We start from the raw sequence: 14,955 nt of genomic DNA, 5'->3' as shown, positions 1-14,955 counted from the left end.
TTGTCACACCATTTTTATTAGAACTCTGCAAAGGACACACCTGTGCATCCTCACTTTGCTCCGCTGGCAAGCCTCTTCTCTCCTTGAGATGCATTCTGGGAAGTGGGACGTCTGTTGAGATGGAGCGCCAAGAGCGATTTTTTGGTCACAAGGCAACGTGTAGGCACAAAAGGGAGAACTGAGAACAGTTGAATGTCATCTCTAGTTTTTTTAAGACATCTCTCAAAACAGAAGGAAATAGTGCATTTGTTGGGGATTAATCCACATTAGCTGTTGTGAGTATTTGCAGCAGCAGGACGGTGTGTGCGTGTCCGAGTGTGTGTGTGGGTGTGAGTTCATGGTGATGAAGGAACAACAGTGAGGCTTATTGATGTTTTTAATAGAGCTCTGTGGCTCACAGTAAGAAGATATAGCAGGCTTTAGATACCCACATTACACTTGTTAGTAGATACTTTCATCGTTTACTGACAGAACAAACAGTGGAGAATATCATCATCCTTATCATCCTGGAGAGCTATTTCTGATGATTGAAGCAAAACGCTCAATTTCATATACATCAATACGTAATTGCATCGCTCAAGTAAAAAAAAAAAGTAGCAGTACTTCTGAGCACAGCACTAGAAAACCTCTCGTTTTACTGCAGCAGAGTCAGACAGTCTGTCCCTCTTAGTCCTGGTGTTGGGTCTCCCCTTGACTCCCTTTACCTCGAGCGGGTCCAGCAATACGTCCTGGGTCTCCAGCAGCGTGGTGCTGGTGTCGGTTCTTCGGCCAGTCGACCTCCTGGACAGTAGAGAGTGCAGCAGAATGCCTGAAGCCACGGAGACGTTGAGAGACTCCACACCGGGGAACAGCTCTCTGCCGGCCGGGATGGTGAGAAGAGTTTGGCACAGAGCGAGCAGCTGCTGGGACAACCCCTCCCCCTCGCCCCCCATCAACAACATTGTGGGTTTAGTCATCTGGAAGTCTGAACACCGGGTGACGGGAACAGGGGACTCATCTGTCTTGGCTCCCACCGTGCCGATCACTTGCCAGCCCTGCGTCACCTTCAACTTCAGCATGTCTTCGAGGTTGTCGTATCCGTACACCCCAGTCACCTCCATGACGCCCGAGCTGGCCTTGCTGACCACCGGAGACAGCGGGCAGCTGTGGCGTATGCTGCTGATGACCCGGTCCACGCCCAGGAAGTAGGCCGACCGGAGGATGGCGCCGAGATTCATCGGGTCCACAACTCTCTCCAGGACCAGCCAGAGGGGGGGATCCCTCCAGCTGGGTGCGGCGGAGTCTCCGTCCTCGGCGAGATAGCTCAGAGGGCTCGCCTGCAGGCATACCCCTTGATGAACTGGCCCTGAGGACATCTTGTCCAGATCTTTCTTGCTGACCCGCTGGACTTGAACACCTCGCCGATGGGCCTCCGCGCACACCGTTATCACAGAATCCCTGCGGGAGGCCTCGCCATCTTTTACAAACAGTTTTCTGGCCTTTCTTCTACCCTGAGTGAGGGCCAAGAGGCAGGGGGCGACGCCAAAGACAACCTCATATTGCTCTTCTCTGGGGTGCATCCTGTCCTTCTGTCCCCCCATAATCCTCTCTTTTTGTCCCCCCTTCATCCTCTCCCTCTGTGCCCCCATCATCCTCTCCCGCTGTGCAGGGAAGTCATCCAGACTTAGTTTGCTAAGTTCAGAGGACATTCTGCTGTCCCCCTCCCTCCCCTGATTGGGCCTGTGCAACTCTGGGATCTCCCTTTTCCACGCTTTACTCTGATCTGACCTCTCGTACTTCTGCCACCCAGCAGATGCAACGGGCTTGTGTTGGACACCGGAGGTATCCAAGGCCCTGCGTCGTCTCTTCACCACAGGGTCGATGCCGCTAACCTCTGCGCGCAGCAGAAACGCGGAGACATGGTATGAGTCCACTCGTGTTATCGATGCATGCTTGCTCAATCTCCCAGTCCAAAGGAGGAGTACCTTGTGCTGCTGTGCCATGCTGAATACCCACATGTTGAAATAATTGGGAATATATCCAGAGGAGAAGAAACGCGATTCAACCGCCAGTAAAGTCTATTAATCCGTAGACGTTTGTGTCATGCAGCGTTTCTATTGTTCAACCTTCAGGACCCGCTCTCTGACTTCACAGCAGACATGTTTATGGCCAGGCAGGATATCCACGCACGTGCAATCCCCCGATGTAAAGTGGGCGATATTATGAGCGGATGTCGAGCCCTGTCACCTACAAAATAAAAGCTGTTGTTTAAACACATTTTAATTATCTTTAGCAACGTACCACATCTGGCACAACAAAAGTTTCATTGTAGTCGAATTGGTACACGTGTTTGTATTTGTACAAGTTTAAATGTATTCAAATTAAGTTTTAATAGATATTTGTTTTGTTACAATTTCCTTAACATTAAGAAGCATTTGTCTATACAAAATGTAAGAAGAAATATTTCATATAATATAATGGATGGAATAGTACAACAAATATATCATGTATTATTGAATGAGTTTATATAATTACTTTCATGTGTAAATTCCCGGGAAATGTATTTAGAACAATGCTGTGACACAATAAGACATACACACAATATCTTAGCCACGTATGATGAAGGACTTGTCATGGAGTATTTTTACATTGTGGCATTACTACTTGTACTAAAAAAATATTTTTTTAGCATTTATTCCATCATTGCCGGTATTAAGGAAAATGTCACCGAGCAAAGAAATAAATGATTTTATTTTGAAAGCTAATGTTTTTTCCTCTCGTAAACCACGTGAACCACGTGACGCGACGCCGGCACAAATCGGACGTCAATTTTCTTTCCTTTTCTTTACGCGAACACGATACGTCATTTCCGGTACCGCAACGCGGAAGTGTGGGAAAGGAAGAAAAAAAACAAAATAATCGTTCACATTTGTGTCGAGTTGAAGTCGAAGAAGAAGCCTTAAAAACACAGTTTAACCTTCCGGATCACCGCCTTTTTTACACGGTGAGACCGAAGCACACATGTCGGGGTGTGGGCTCTCGGAGCTGGGGAGGTGAGGGCACTGTTGTCGGTCGGGCGAGCGGTTCTTGGGGGACGTTGAGGCAGATTTGAGAGGCGACGGACAGCCGAGCTGGAAACGCAGCTGAGCGGAGACATCGGGCGTCTTGTCACGTTTCTAACTGCTGAGTAATTCGTTCCAGGAAACCAGCAGGTCATCGGCTGGACTTTAGGCTGAGACGGGGTTAGGAACTCAACGATTTGTATAAAAACAGCAGTGGTCCAGGAAGTACAGCGATATTATACAGATATAAAAGTACTAATATCTCACTGTGAAAATACTGTTACGACTCAAAGTCCAGCTTTGAACATTTTACATAAGGAACATGAACTTAATGTATTGAAACTAGGGAAATGTACCCTGTGACTATTACACTGTTATATGCGATACCATTACATTAGACATGGAGCTCATTTTAACTAATAACTATTTTCATTATGGATTAATCAGATTAATATATATTTTTATTTTATCCACTGGTTGAGAAGAGTCAGAGAAAATAATTCACAATTACTTCACGATGTTTGTTTTGTTAACCAACAGTCCACACCTTATTATTATTACTAATAATTAATAACTATTGAAAAGAGAAGCAGCCAATCTTCACAGTTGTTACGCTAGAATCATGACATGTAATAGATGAAAAAAGACTGAAATTAGTTTATTTTTTTATTATCTTATCAACAATCTTGATTTGTAAAGTAATTCATGCTGTCAAATGAATACAGTGAAATAAAAAGAGTTTTAGTGGCATGAGAAGAAAATACTCACCATCAAATGGTTTGATTAAATGATAAATCACATACTAATTAAATTACTTGTTTTGTTTAATTAACTGTAAACATAAAGATATTATATTTACAATGAAATGGAACAGAGAAGCTGGAATTCGAGAACATTTTTAATTTGTTGCTTTATAAATTAAACAATGAATCGATAATCAAAGGTGTTCTGTTAATCGACTTATCAAGCACTAATATTCTTTAAGTTTCTATTTCCATTGAAATGGACGGGGACAAAAAAATGTTTCTGGTCAATTTACTAATTGATTAATTGCCCAATCATGGCAGCACTTGTTTTTATCAGGGTGTATTTAACTCGACTGTTTTTGTCCCGAACAAGATGGACTTCCTGTTTGGGAAGAGGAAGACTCCGGAGGAGCTGCTGAGGCAGAATCAGAGGGCGCTCAACCGAGCTATGAGGGAACTGGACCGAGAGCGGCAGAAACTGGAGCAGCAGGAGAAGAAGATCATCGCTGACATCAAGAAAATGGCCAAACAGGGACAAATGGTGGGACGAAGTAAAAATATTGCTTGTGTTTTATGACAAGAGAGATGTGTGGGATCCTAACTGCGGTGTGTGTGTGTATGTTGCGTTAATCCTCGCAGGATGCCGTCAAGATCATGGCCATGGATTTGGTTCGCACGCGGCGCTACGTGAAGAAGTTCATCATGATGAAGGCCAACATTCAGGCCGTCAGCCTAAAGATACAGACGCTCAAGTCCAACAACAGCATGGCGCAGGCCATGAAGGGCGTCACCAAAGCCATGGCGACCATGAACAAACAGGTCTCCGAAACGCAACCGTTTGGTGGAATTTAAAATCGCAAACCTTCCCGAAGTTGACAATATTTACGTTTTAATTCTCTCTGCCACAGCTGAAACTGCCGCAGATTCAGAAGATCATGATGGACTTCGAACGCCAGAGTGAAATCATGGACATGAAAGAGGAGATGATGAACGACGCCATCGACGACGCCATGGGCGACGAGGACGACGAGGACGAGAGGTAAGGGTCACCTGCCATTCCACGTTTTAAAAAAAAAAATCAAAAAAATATATATATACAAACGTCACGTTGTGGGTTGATAGGATGTTAGAACAGGAGGCCGGCAGGCTAGCAGTTTCCATCTGTTTCCAGGCGTTTGTGCTAAGCTAACCGGCTGCTGGCTGTCGCCTCATAGTCACGTTCTAACCATGGCAACGGGATGACCCTGAGTGGTAGAAGGTGATGAGAGTGGAATAAAAAGCCACAGGTGTGCAGCCAACAGATACACCGTGTCTACTGCATTCATTCCTGCGCTCCTACAATAGTATAGTTACTTTCCTTATAAAATGTATATATTTATGTCTCTTATCTATACATCTGTCCATGAAAATATAATGCTTATAATACATCAATAAGTTAGTAAATTAAATAGAAACAACTCTAAATATTTCCCCCTTTTTATCTTGTACCGTCCTCTTTCAGTTCTTCAAGTTTCATCTCCTTAAATAGAGAGGAAAAAAGTTTATATTTTTGGTAATCTTCTTAAATGCTGACGACACATCTGTCTGGTGTGTATTCATGTTGGAATTAACCCAACCCCAGAAATGAGTGGCCATTTTTGCACTTTTGGTTCAATCCCCTAGAAGTCAATGTGTTTACGGTTAGACGTCTGAAATAATGTGTTCAACACAAGCTGAAGGGAATCTGACGTTTAGTTCTCTGATATACAACAGGTCAGTAAATGCCCCGTGAGGGAGCTCCTTTTACAGCTGCAAACATTATCGGCTTCTTTACTTCATTAGTGAAGATTATCTTTACAAATAAAACATTAGTGTCGTAGACATTTAGAGCTTATTTTTCTGCAATAATCTCAAATCAAATGGAAGAAGCTCATTGGCTCTCTAAGGGAACGAGTGATGCTGACTTCCTGGTCGGCCTCCACATATTCTTTAACTACTTTGACACCCTCGGCGTTCTGACTTCACTCACCCAAGATGCTTGTGTCTCTCTTCCTCGCGCACAGTGACGCCATCGTGTCCCAGGTGCTGGACGAGCTGGGTCTCAATCTGTCCGACGAGCTGTCAAGTAAGAAAATCCAACACACACACACACACAGAGGCCCTTTTGTCTGGTATTTTATTATTTATTTACACACGTCTGTCACATCACTGGATGCCCATCGTGTTGTTCCTTTCAGATCTTCCGAGCACCGGGGGAAGCTTGTCGGTGGCCGGGGGAAAGAAACAGGAGCCCCAAGCTACCCTGGCCGACGCGGACGCCGACCTGGAGGAGCGGCTGAACAACCTGCGGAGAGACTGAAGTGGTTGTTCATACAGACACAAACGTACTCGAATCTCTGTGTTTTATATCCTTTCGAAGGGCTGAACACTTGCTGCTTCGGCTGTGTTTATAAAAGGTGTGTGGCTTTTTTTTTTGTTCTGAGGTGGGGTTTTTTCATTTAACGCGTGTATAAGGTATTTTATCAACAAAAAAAACTACATAAAAAAAAAGGAAAACCTACGAGAGTCGTTATGCTTCACGGGTCCTCTTGTTTAAGACTTTGGTCAAAAGGACCCACGTTCTGTGTAAATAATAACTCCTGGAGGCATGATGTTAAAGCTTAACACTAAAAATGAAAAGTTTAAAAGAACCCAAAGGAAAGTTGGTAACAGGACAGAAGTGGATGTTTTATATGTCGGCACTTTTTTTGTATCGGGCTGGTTTTAGCGTTCTTTATATCATCTTCTAAAATCCAGTTTTAGCCCCGATGAGAGCTTTTTGACGACTTTTGTTTATGTTCACTCTGCTGACGGTCGTCGGGGCTCAGCTGAAGATGGTGGACCAAAACAAAAAGTGTATAATCTCATCAGCCTTTCTGTCTAAATTCACCAATGGGATGGCTTACTTTACACAAATATATGAAGAAATAAAGGTTTATTCAGCTGACTCTTCGCCAGTGGAAAAACGATGGCGACTCGTGTCTTGGTGTTTTTGAGATCTGAAATGAAGAGTCGGCTGTGTTATTGTTTGTCTTGAGAAACTGTCCTGTTTTTGCTTTTCTTTATCCAATAAACTTTTTTCTCCCATGATTTAACTAACTGGTTGTCAGATTGTAAAGAACATTTTGAACAATAGGTTCAGTTTATTTATCGTGGAGAACTTATCAACTTGTTCTGTGGCTCTGCAGTCTGAGGACTACATATCCCACAATGCAACACACTGACTGCTCTGTAAACATACAGCGGCATTCATCAATCTCAAATCAAGTTATTTGATCAAACATAACATCAAAAAATCTCGTAGACATGTTAATTTTATTCCAAAAAATGTAACTTTCAAAACTGTCAATTTGTCAACATACAATCATAGAACAATATTGAATGTACTCAACACTTGCAACATTAAATAATAAAAAAATAACAGCCATGTTTTATGTACATTTGTTTCTGGAAGCTATGTACAGAAAAATGAAAGAAAGAAGAAAAAAAACTATTTCCAAAACCTGCGGTCGAAGAGCGGAAGCTGCAGAGAGCGATTGCATCTTGTTAGGTCGAGCGAAGAAGAAACTGCAGTGAGAGATTAACTGGCAGCATGTCGAAGAGCAAACTGGTGAACATCTATAGAACTAAAGCAGCAACGCTTATGTCTCCTCTACAATGGTTCCCCGTGTACGCCTGGAGCAAACAGGCATACACACAACCTGCTTAATATTATAGTAGAAGCGAAACTAACGATCAAAACTGCATAACTTTATCAGCTGGCTCCGGCGCGAGCAGAGCAGCCGCGACGTCGCGCCACATTCCGTAGGTTGTTGTTTGCAGCCATGCTACCATGTTTTAAATGTTTTTATTTATTAGAAACGGCTAAAATAGAGTCCATGCAACTCACTTAAAAAATCAAAGCAAAAAAACAATAAGAAGCAGAGCACTGGGTTGACCATCTGTCTCATCAGCTGTGCTGTCTTCATGAAGCAAATCAGGAACACTGAACAATCATTTGACTGCTTTTTGTAAAAGGCTTTCCCTCACATTGAACTGTGATTATTTGATTATGACATCATCATGCCGAGTGTGACTCAAACCTCCAGATATCACACCAAACGTCCATCCTTCCTCATCCGCTAGATCTGGGGCCGGGTCACGGTGGCAGCAGACCAAGCAGGCCGACCCAGACTTCCCTCTCCCCCCCGCAACACTTTCCAGGGGAAACCAAACATTGATATTTAAATCATGTGATATAGGCGGTACACAGTACGACAGTCAGATTTAGATATTGGTTTTCTTCCACGGCAAGAAGGATTAGCGCGGCAGGACGACCCAGAACTCAAAGTCGCTCGCGGCGAACAGCTTGAGCTCTACTTTCAAGTCAAGATGGAAACCCACGTTTTCTTGTTTTTATTACGCGCTCAAGACTAGAGTCCACTTCCTCCCATCAGCCGCATAAAAAAATTCAAATATGGTGACAGAAACCTCCACTTTTACGTGATGAAATTGGCATTTTTCTTAATGGCACAGCCGCTACAAAATGAGTTTTAAACATGTTGCCAAACATGCACATAACACAGGGGTGTTAAGCTATATCTCCCATGCGTGTGTGATATTCTGCAGGAGGTCAGCGGCAAGACTTTAGACTGAAAGCAACAGCAGTTATACATAGCCCCCCCCACCCTCCTCTTCTTCTCCACACCAGACAAATATAGTATTTTCTAATCCGGGCATGGAGCGGCGTCTCTCCGCTATCTCTCACACAACAGGGTTTCACTTCCGACAGGTCCGGTGAGGAGTGTGTTTTTTGGGAACCTCGATGCGACAGCGACTTCTGTCATCCAGCCACGGTAGCTCGAAGTTCCTAGAGGAAGAAGAAGCATATTATTTATTTATATTAGTAACAAAACTTATCGTTTCCGAAGAAGGGAGCGGTGCAACATCATCCTAACAACAAACAGAGTTCAACGAGGAGCACCAAAGTTCTTCTGGTGGAACTTTATGTTGGTTTCTGTTTTTAAATTATCAACCGTTCTTAATATTGTAATAACCCCTTTTTATTATTATCTCTCAGTCGAAGCTCAATAAAATGCTCAAATTACAAAAATCTGTAAACATTTTGTTTTTTACAGATTTTTGTAATTTGAAGACATGCTTTTATAAGATAGTCTCAGCTGCTTTCACATCTCATAGTTCTTCCACTGATTTGCTTAATTTAAAAAACTCTTTTTTCTTCTTCTTTTCTGCAGTGCAGATTCACCAGAGAAATTAGATGATCAATAACTTTATGGAGGAGAAAAAATGTCACGAAGCAGAACTAAAAAAGACAAACTTACTGTTGTGAGAGTTTGGGCAACGGCCGGCCGAATGCCACCACAGGCAAGAAGGGAGTGATCACTATCGTTTCAACTGGCAGGTAGAAAATAAATCAAGTTTTAAAAAAGCATCCCGCACATGTTGCTGAACAGTTGGCCGTTAGTTATGCAGACGTACCGTCTTCAGTGTCGGGGTAGAAGGACGAGAGCTCGGGCTCCGTCTCCGGGACGACCTTCTTCCTGTTCATGCGCTGCTGCAGACGCTGGAACATGCGCTGCTCTCTGATTCGCTGGATGTCCCACCTGAAGAACAGAGACGACCAATGAAAATGGCAGCAGGAGGAAAGAAAATAGTGAGAAATCTGGACTTCATTACAGGAGGGAACTCCCAATTACTTGTAGCGTAAAGACTTCAGAAAGAACAGAATCTCGAGTTCAAACTGTTGACAAACACAATATCTTTGTTCTTATAAAATAAATAAAATTAATCTCGGATCTCAATGAACTTCCTTTAACCTGCATTGCATACAGTATTTAAATAAGTGCTTTTTGTTTAAATTACAGGCTTGTTTTTATGGACTGCATTCTTGTTTATATTGAAGCTTCATGTTTCTTTGTGTTGTTACTGACGTTATGATTTATTTTACCAATTACATTGAGGTTTTAACTGTTAGAATATTTTGGACAACTGTAGAATTCCCCATTTAATTACATATGGTCTCAATTCTTTTATAACCAACTACAGAAGATCATAAACAACTAGAAAATGCATTTCCTTCTGAAAATGCGTTGGAATGCTAACATTTGAAAGCTTGAAGCTGAAAAATAAAAACAAAATTGCTGAAAAAGGTTTGAAAATAGCTGAAATATTAAATGAATAACTGAAAATAGCTGAAATATGAAATGAATAAGTGAAAATTTCTGAAAATAGCTGAAATATGAAATGATTAACTGAAAGTCTGGAAATAGCTGGAAATGTCTGAAATTAGCTGAAATATCTTTTTTTTAAAGCTGAAAATAGCTGAAATATGAAATGAATAACTGAAAATAGCTGAAATATGAAATGAATAAGTGAAAATGTCCGGAAATAGCTGAAATATGAAATGAATAACTGAAAATGTCTGGAAATAGCTGAAATATGAAATGAATAACTGAAAATGTCTGAATTTAGCTGAAATAAAAAATGTTTTAAAGCTGAACATAGCTTAAAATAGCTACCAACAGATAATAGGCTGAACATAGCTTAAACATATCAAAAAGGGAAACTTCCTGCTGAAAATGTTGAAGCACAAACATATTGGGTGGAAATGTATAACTGAAAAAGATAAGCAAAACTTTAACTTCTAAATATTCAAAGATATGAATCACAATCCAAGAAATGAGAGAGAGGGGGAAAAGTCAGATGTGAGATCAAGAGAGAGAAAGAAATTGAGTCAGAAGGAGAAAGATAAAGAAAGAAAGAGAGGGAGAAACCAGAGTGAAGGATAGACGATCTAAACACCGAGTGGATTTTCTACAAAAGCATTTGTTAAACCCTGTCAAAAAAAACATGATCAAATCACCAAAATAGTAGAATCAATAGAGAGGAAAGATTGAGCCGAACGCGCCGATATGTTTGTGGGTTAAATGAGACCTGAAAAACTCAAATGCTGGTTCTCCTCTATCTCTCCATTTAAAGACACACGCGCAAGCGCACGCGGCCACACACACGCACAAACGTTCGTCTGTGTGTGTGTGTGTGTGTGTGTGGGGGTTCAAAATGTATGATAAACAAGACTGAGATCCGCCACTGATTAGCCTAACATGAAACACCTGTGTGAGTGAGAGACAGCACAGAATCTGATGAAATCAACCTGTTAAACCCTTCGGATTTGACAGAGAACTATAACTCCGATCCTAAAGAAGTCTACATTAGGAGATGCTCAAGGCTTTTGTGAACGTTTACATGTCCTTAAATATTTTTTAGGTTAAGAAATGAGAGTTTAATCGCAGTTCAGAAAATGTTCCGGCTTGCTTCAAAAAAGTTGAAAGGTGCTCAGAATTACAATGGAGATGACTGAGGAGAAAGGTGGACTTCCTCCCTCGTTAAGGCTTCTCTAGAAAAATCGGGGAAACTGTTGGATTACATAGTCACATGTCTACGACAAGCACAAGATTCCCTACTACTTTATCAAAAAATAATGCCTAAAGAATAAGAATTGTGGCCGTAGTGACGATATACAAATCTTTTTTTCGCAAGATTCTGAAGCAGCACTGCACTCTAACGACGACGTCACAGCTCTGAGGTCCCACACACACACCCATTGTAAAGTCCAGGAGGAGCGGAAAAACACATAAAACTAAAATGGTTACAATTAAATAACTATACGAGATATGAAAAGAAGCTTATTTATAAAGTTATAGCTAACACTTTTGTCAACATTTTAAACGTGGAATTGTTTCTTTAGCTGAATGTATGCTGATATTGTAAGCTTTTAAAGTTGAACAAGTTGAAGTGGATTTGAAGATTTCCCCCATTGGATCCCATTCATTATTTATTCCATAAAAAAATTAATAATTTGAAAATTTGAAAACATAAAAAATATTTGAAAATATACAGTAAAAGCTGAAGACTATCTGAACATAAGAAAAATTAAATTGCTGAATTTGCTGAAAATATGAAGATACTGTAAGCTTTTTAAAGTTGAATATTTTCTCCATAAGGAACTGATGAATAATAATAACATAAAAGTATTTAAATATACAAAAATTTGAAACATTTGAAATATGAAAAGTCATTCCCCTCTATTCCTGAAGAAGCTGAATTTTTTAATATTTGAATGGTTCAAATAGCTGAATATATGAAGGAGAAGAAGAGGGACAAAAAAGGTACGGAAGAAATAGAATAAGTTGAATAAAGATTACAAGAACAATAGTTGGACTGCTGAAGCATTCCAACTAAATATTGTCCGATTCTTTAATCTCAAGTATCGAAAGATATTTATTAAAAATCAAATAACTGAAGTCAGTGTTTGGTACCTTTTCCTCCTCTTCTCGTCCAACTCCAGCTTCAAGTGCCGTTTCAAAAACACGTTGTCGTCCAGCGGCTTGATGGGAAGTCACATGATGCAGTTTATGAGTTTAATGCTTTTTGGGATTTTAAGATAAACTCCAGAATTATTAAGATGTAAGACGCCGCTCACCTCAGGAGGGATAAAGGAGGGGTCCTCGTCCAGAGGCTCAATGGGATTTTCCCTCCAAGATGGAACTGAGGAGGGAAAATCAAGTTAGTTAGAGACAGTGCATTCTGGACATTTGATGGAAATAGTGATGAGAAGATGGGATATAGGTCACGCTTACAAACAATCAGCATATCATGTACTACATGAGGAGTCCACTCACTGGCCACCTCTTCTTCCTTTTTAGGGGAAGTCTCACGCAATGGCGAGAGAGGCGGCTGGTTCCAGCAACAGAGGTACATCTCTGTAGTAGACATGAAGGGCAGGTCTTCAATCTGACAGCTCAGCTCGGGCTCCTCTTTGCACGGGAGCATGAGGTCCCTTTCTAACCCCGACCTCATGGGAAAGGTCTTCTCGGGGGTTTCTTTACTGCGGAGCTCTCTTTGATTGGGAGAACCGGGCTGAATTTCGTGTTTCTGGGGACTGAGCTTGGCGCTTTTGCCCCGTGATTTTTGCATTTTAGCATCTCCAAAGCAAGATTTCCTGTGTGAAGCAAAAAAATGAATTAGAGTTAGGACAACACAACAAAGAAATTGAAGTCATGAACTCTACCTCTTTTGAATATTGCACAGAAAAGTCGTTAATAAACTGTGCCAGACTGTAGATTCTCCTTTCCTGCATGCATGAATGTGGTTTGATTTAATACCACGAGTCACATGAGCAAAGCAGAGCACCGTCTGCACAGTCACTTCACCTCTTTTGACCTTTTCCACCCCGACTAAACTGGAGCGGAGTGGCTGCGTTGGGCTGCGGACTCGCCTCGACGTCCAGATCCCACATGTCCTCCTTGTCGGGGGTCCATGGCTCCAGGGGCTGGAAAAGGCGTTTGTCACGTGGCGGGTCCTTCTTCGTCAGCTGCAGGCGACGCTCCATGCGCTCGATGCGCGCAAGAAGCTGCAACAGAAGAAAAGAAGATAGACAAAATAAACTTAGCTTTAAATTAATTTAGAATCCACATCTTAGCAGCGGACAATGGAGTGCTTTTACATACCGTCTCCTTGTCCACTTTAAGCTCATCTATCTCCTTGTCCTTGGACTGCAGCTGCTGCTGCTGCTGTTCAATGAGGTCCAGTTGGAGGAGGAGAATCTGCCTGAGGCAGTTGGCCTGTGTGTGTGGATTGGCGGGGGTCTTCCTGATATTCCTCCACTTTCCCTCGGCGGAGAGTTCAATAGATGCTGTGCCGAGGACCTCGGGGACCACCCCCTTCACGCTGTCATCCCCACCTGCATCCTTAGGGTTCTTGTTGTTCAGAGCCATCTGAGTGTTCTCCATGTTGTCAGCAGAGAGGGGTTTACCTTTCACTGGGGTTCCCTCACCCCCCATTTGTCTCACAGGGGACAATATCCCCACAGTCTTGTTATCTCCTTTAACTAGCTCCGCAACCGTGGCCGCGAGGGGGACTTTGCTTGTCATGTAACTCTGGTCCGGGTCCCGGGATCTGCTCGGGATCTCGCCCCCGTATGCGTCCCCGAAAAGCGCCCTATCCACTGCGTCTGCGTCCTGCTTGAATCCCGTGTTTGGAAACAGCGTTGACCTCAGTCATGGCGAACACGACGGCCGTCTCATCTTGCGGCGGTGCATCTCAACCACAGCTGCCTCCCATGAGAGAACCTGCCAGCAGCTGTCCAGAAAAACACACAAACAAAAACAGTGTCGTGTTATTGTCTTGTTTAACCGGAGCAACACGGCCTCCGGGATGCTGGTAAAACATTGCACCAACTACTCATACTTGGACCAAAAGCAGACACACAGACTGATCTCCGGCAACCTTTTCCTTTCCCTAAAATATAAGCTAGGCTATATTAGCACTCATGCGCTAATTGAGACGCATATATTCACGTGAGGAGAATTTAAATCTAGTGAGGGTGGACATTAACAGTACGAAGGGCTCGGGAGTGGCACAGTACGACACTGGCGCGAGCCTTCTCCTCCATTTTGGCTCTCGCGGAATCGTGAGAAAAAAAACAATAACAAGCTAGCTAGCTAAGCTAAGCTAGCTGACGTTTAGCCGGCTGGTTGTTAAACAGGAAACCGCGCTTCCAGAGCGACGTTGTCATGACGACCGTGTATGTAACAACACGACGCTCGCGCGCTTGTTTTTACTTCGATGTGGTTTTTCGCGTCTCGCGCTCACCTCGTCTGTTACTGGAGTCCCACCTGCGACTGTCTTCACGTTCCCTCCTCAAGACCTGTGTTAAAGCGCCCGCTACTGCGCATGCGTAATTTGCAGGGCGGCCATTTCTCGTGTTTTGAATGTTTCGGTGAGGCCAGCAGAGGGCGACCGAGGACACGTTATATGCCACAATTACGTCATGATTATACTGTTATGACGTCATGAACTTTGGTAGAGTTAAAGCAAGTACAGTTCCTCAAGCGCTGAATGACACATTTGACTTTTGTGCTTTAGTTTGTTATTAAAAAGTTATGCTCCTATATACATAATAATAAGAATCAGAATAGTTTATTTGCCAAGTATGTTGCACGTACAAGGCATTTGACCATAGTGAAAGGTGCACAACAATAAACATAAAATAAAACAATGAAATAAAAAAAATATAAAACATATCCATAAATATGCTAAACAACAACAACAACAACAGTACTTTAAAATAGTTTTATAAAATAAAAGTG

The 14,955-nt window shown here is 42.3% G+C and overlaps 3 protein-coding genes across 4 annotated transcripts; 1 reads left to right on the top strand and 2 right to left on the bottom strand.

Annotated features, from left to right (window-relative positions):
* Positions 1-358: 358 nt before the first annotated feature.
* Positions 359-2,137, bottom strand: mrm1 (mitochondrial rRNA methyltransferase 1 homolog (S. cerevisiae)). Its single transcript, XM_056429993.1, has one exon. The coding sequence runs from the start codon at positions 1,995-1,997 to the stop codon at positions 618-620; it is 1,380 nt and encodes a 459-aa protein (XP_056285968.1). The 5' UTR covers positions 1,998-2,137; the 3' UTR covers positions 359-617.
* Positions 2,138-2,861: 724 nt separating this feature from the next.
* chmp2a (charged multivesicular body protein 2A) lies at positions 2,862-6,900 on the top strand. Its single transcript, XM_056430054.1, has 6 exons — positions 2,862-2,983; positions 4,161-4,328; positions 4,427-4,606; positions 4,696-4,826; positions 5,830-5,891; positions 6,004-6,900. Exons 2-6 carry the CDS (start codon positions 4,161-4,163, stop codon positions 6,123-6,125), a joined length of 663 nt encoding a protein of 220 aa, XP_056286029.1. The 5' UTR covers positions 2,862-2,983; the 3' UTR covers positions 6,126-6,900.
* A 201-nt stretch (positions 6,901-7,101) lies between these two features.
* On the bottom strand, positions 7,102-14,524 carry msl1b (MSL complex subunit 1b). Of its 2 annotated transcripts, none has more exons than XM_056430052.1 (9): positions 14,459-14,524; positions 13,315-13,945; positions 13,018-13,217; positions 12,445-12,806; positions 12,288-12,352; positions 12,124-12,191; positions 9,284-9,408; positions 9,127-9,199; positions 7,102-8,654 (listed from the first exon to the last, which is right to left on the bottom strand). In XM_056430052.1, exons 2-9 carry the CDS (start codon positions 13,735-13,737, stop codon positions 8,564-8,566), a joined length of 1,407 nt encoding a protein of 468 aa, XP_056286027.1. In that variant the 5' UTR covers positions 13,738-13,945; positions 14,459-14,524; the 3' UTR covers positions 7,102-8,563. The 2 variants fall into 2 exon arrangements, with proteins under 2 accessions (XP_056286027.1, XP_056286028.1); XM_056430053.1 differs by lacking the exon at positions 14,459-14,524 and adding an exon at positions 14,054-14,189.
* Between the last annotated feature and the right edge of the window lie 431 nt (positions 14,525-14,955).

Source organism: Pseudoliparis swirei, chromosome 13 (genome assembly GCF_029220125.1).
Source record: "Pseudoliparis swirei isolate HS2019 ecotype Mariana Trench chromosome 13, NWPU_hadal_v1, whole genome shotgun sequence".
NCBI classification, from domain to species: Eukaryota; Metazoa; Chordata; class Actinopteri; order Perciformes; family Liparidae; genus Pseudoliparis; species Pseudoliparis swirei.
Note: the sequence above shows the minus strand (reverse complement) of the source record. Positions and strands in the feature narration are given on the sequence as shown.

Coding starts and splice junctions, on each gene's coding strand:
- chmp2a (XM_056430054.1), top strand. CDS start 4,161: ATGGACTTCCTGTTTGGGAAGAGGAAGACTCCGGAGGAGCTGCTGAGG. Junction 4,827..5,829: donor GAGGACGACGAGGACGAGAG/GTAAGGGTCACC, acceptor CCTCGCGCACAG/TGACGCCATCGTGTCCCAGG. Junction 5,892..6,003: donor TCTGTCCGACGAGCTGTCAA/GTAAGAAAATCC, acceptor TGTTCCTTTCAG/ATCTTCCGAGCACCGGGGGA.
- mrm1 (XM_056429993.1), bottom strand. CDS start 1,997: ATGTGGGTATTCAGCATGGCACAGCAGCACAAGGTACTCCTCCTTTGG.
- msl1b (XM_056430052.1), bottom strand. CDS start 13,737: ATGACAAGCAAAGTCCCCCTCGCGGCCACGGTTGCGGAGCTAGTTAAA. Junction 13,218..13,314: donor TTAAAGTGGACAAGGAGACG/GTATGTAAAAGC, acceptor CTTCTGTTGCAG/CTTCTTGCGCGCATCGAGCG. Junction 12,807..13,017: donor GGTGGAAAAGGTCAAAAGAG/GTGAAGTGACTG, acceptor TGCTTCACACAG/GAAATCTTGCTTTGGAGATG.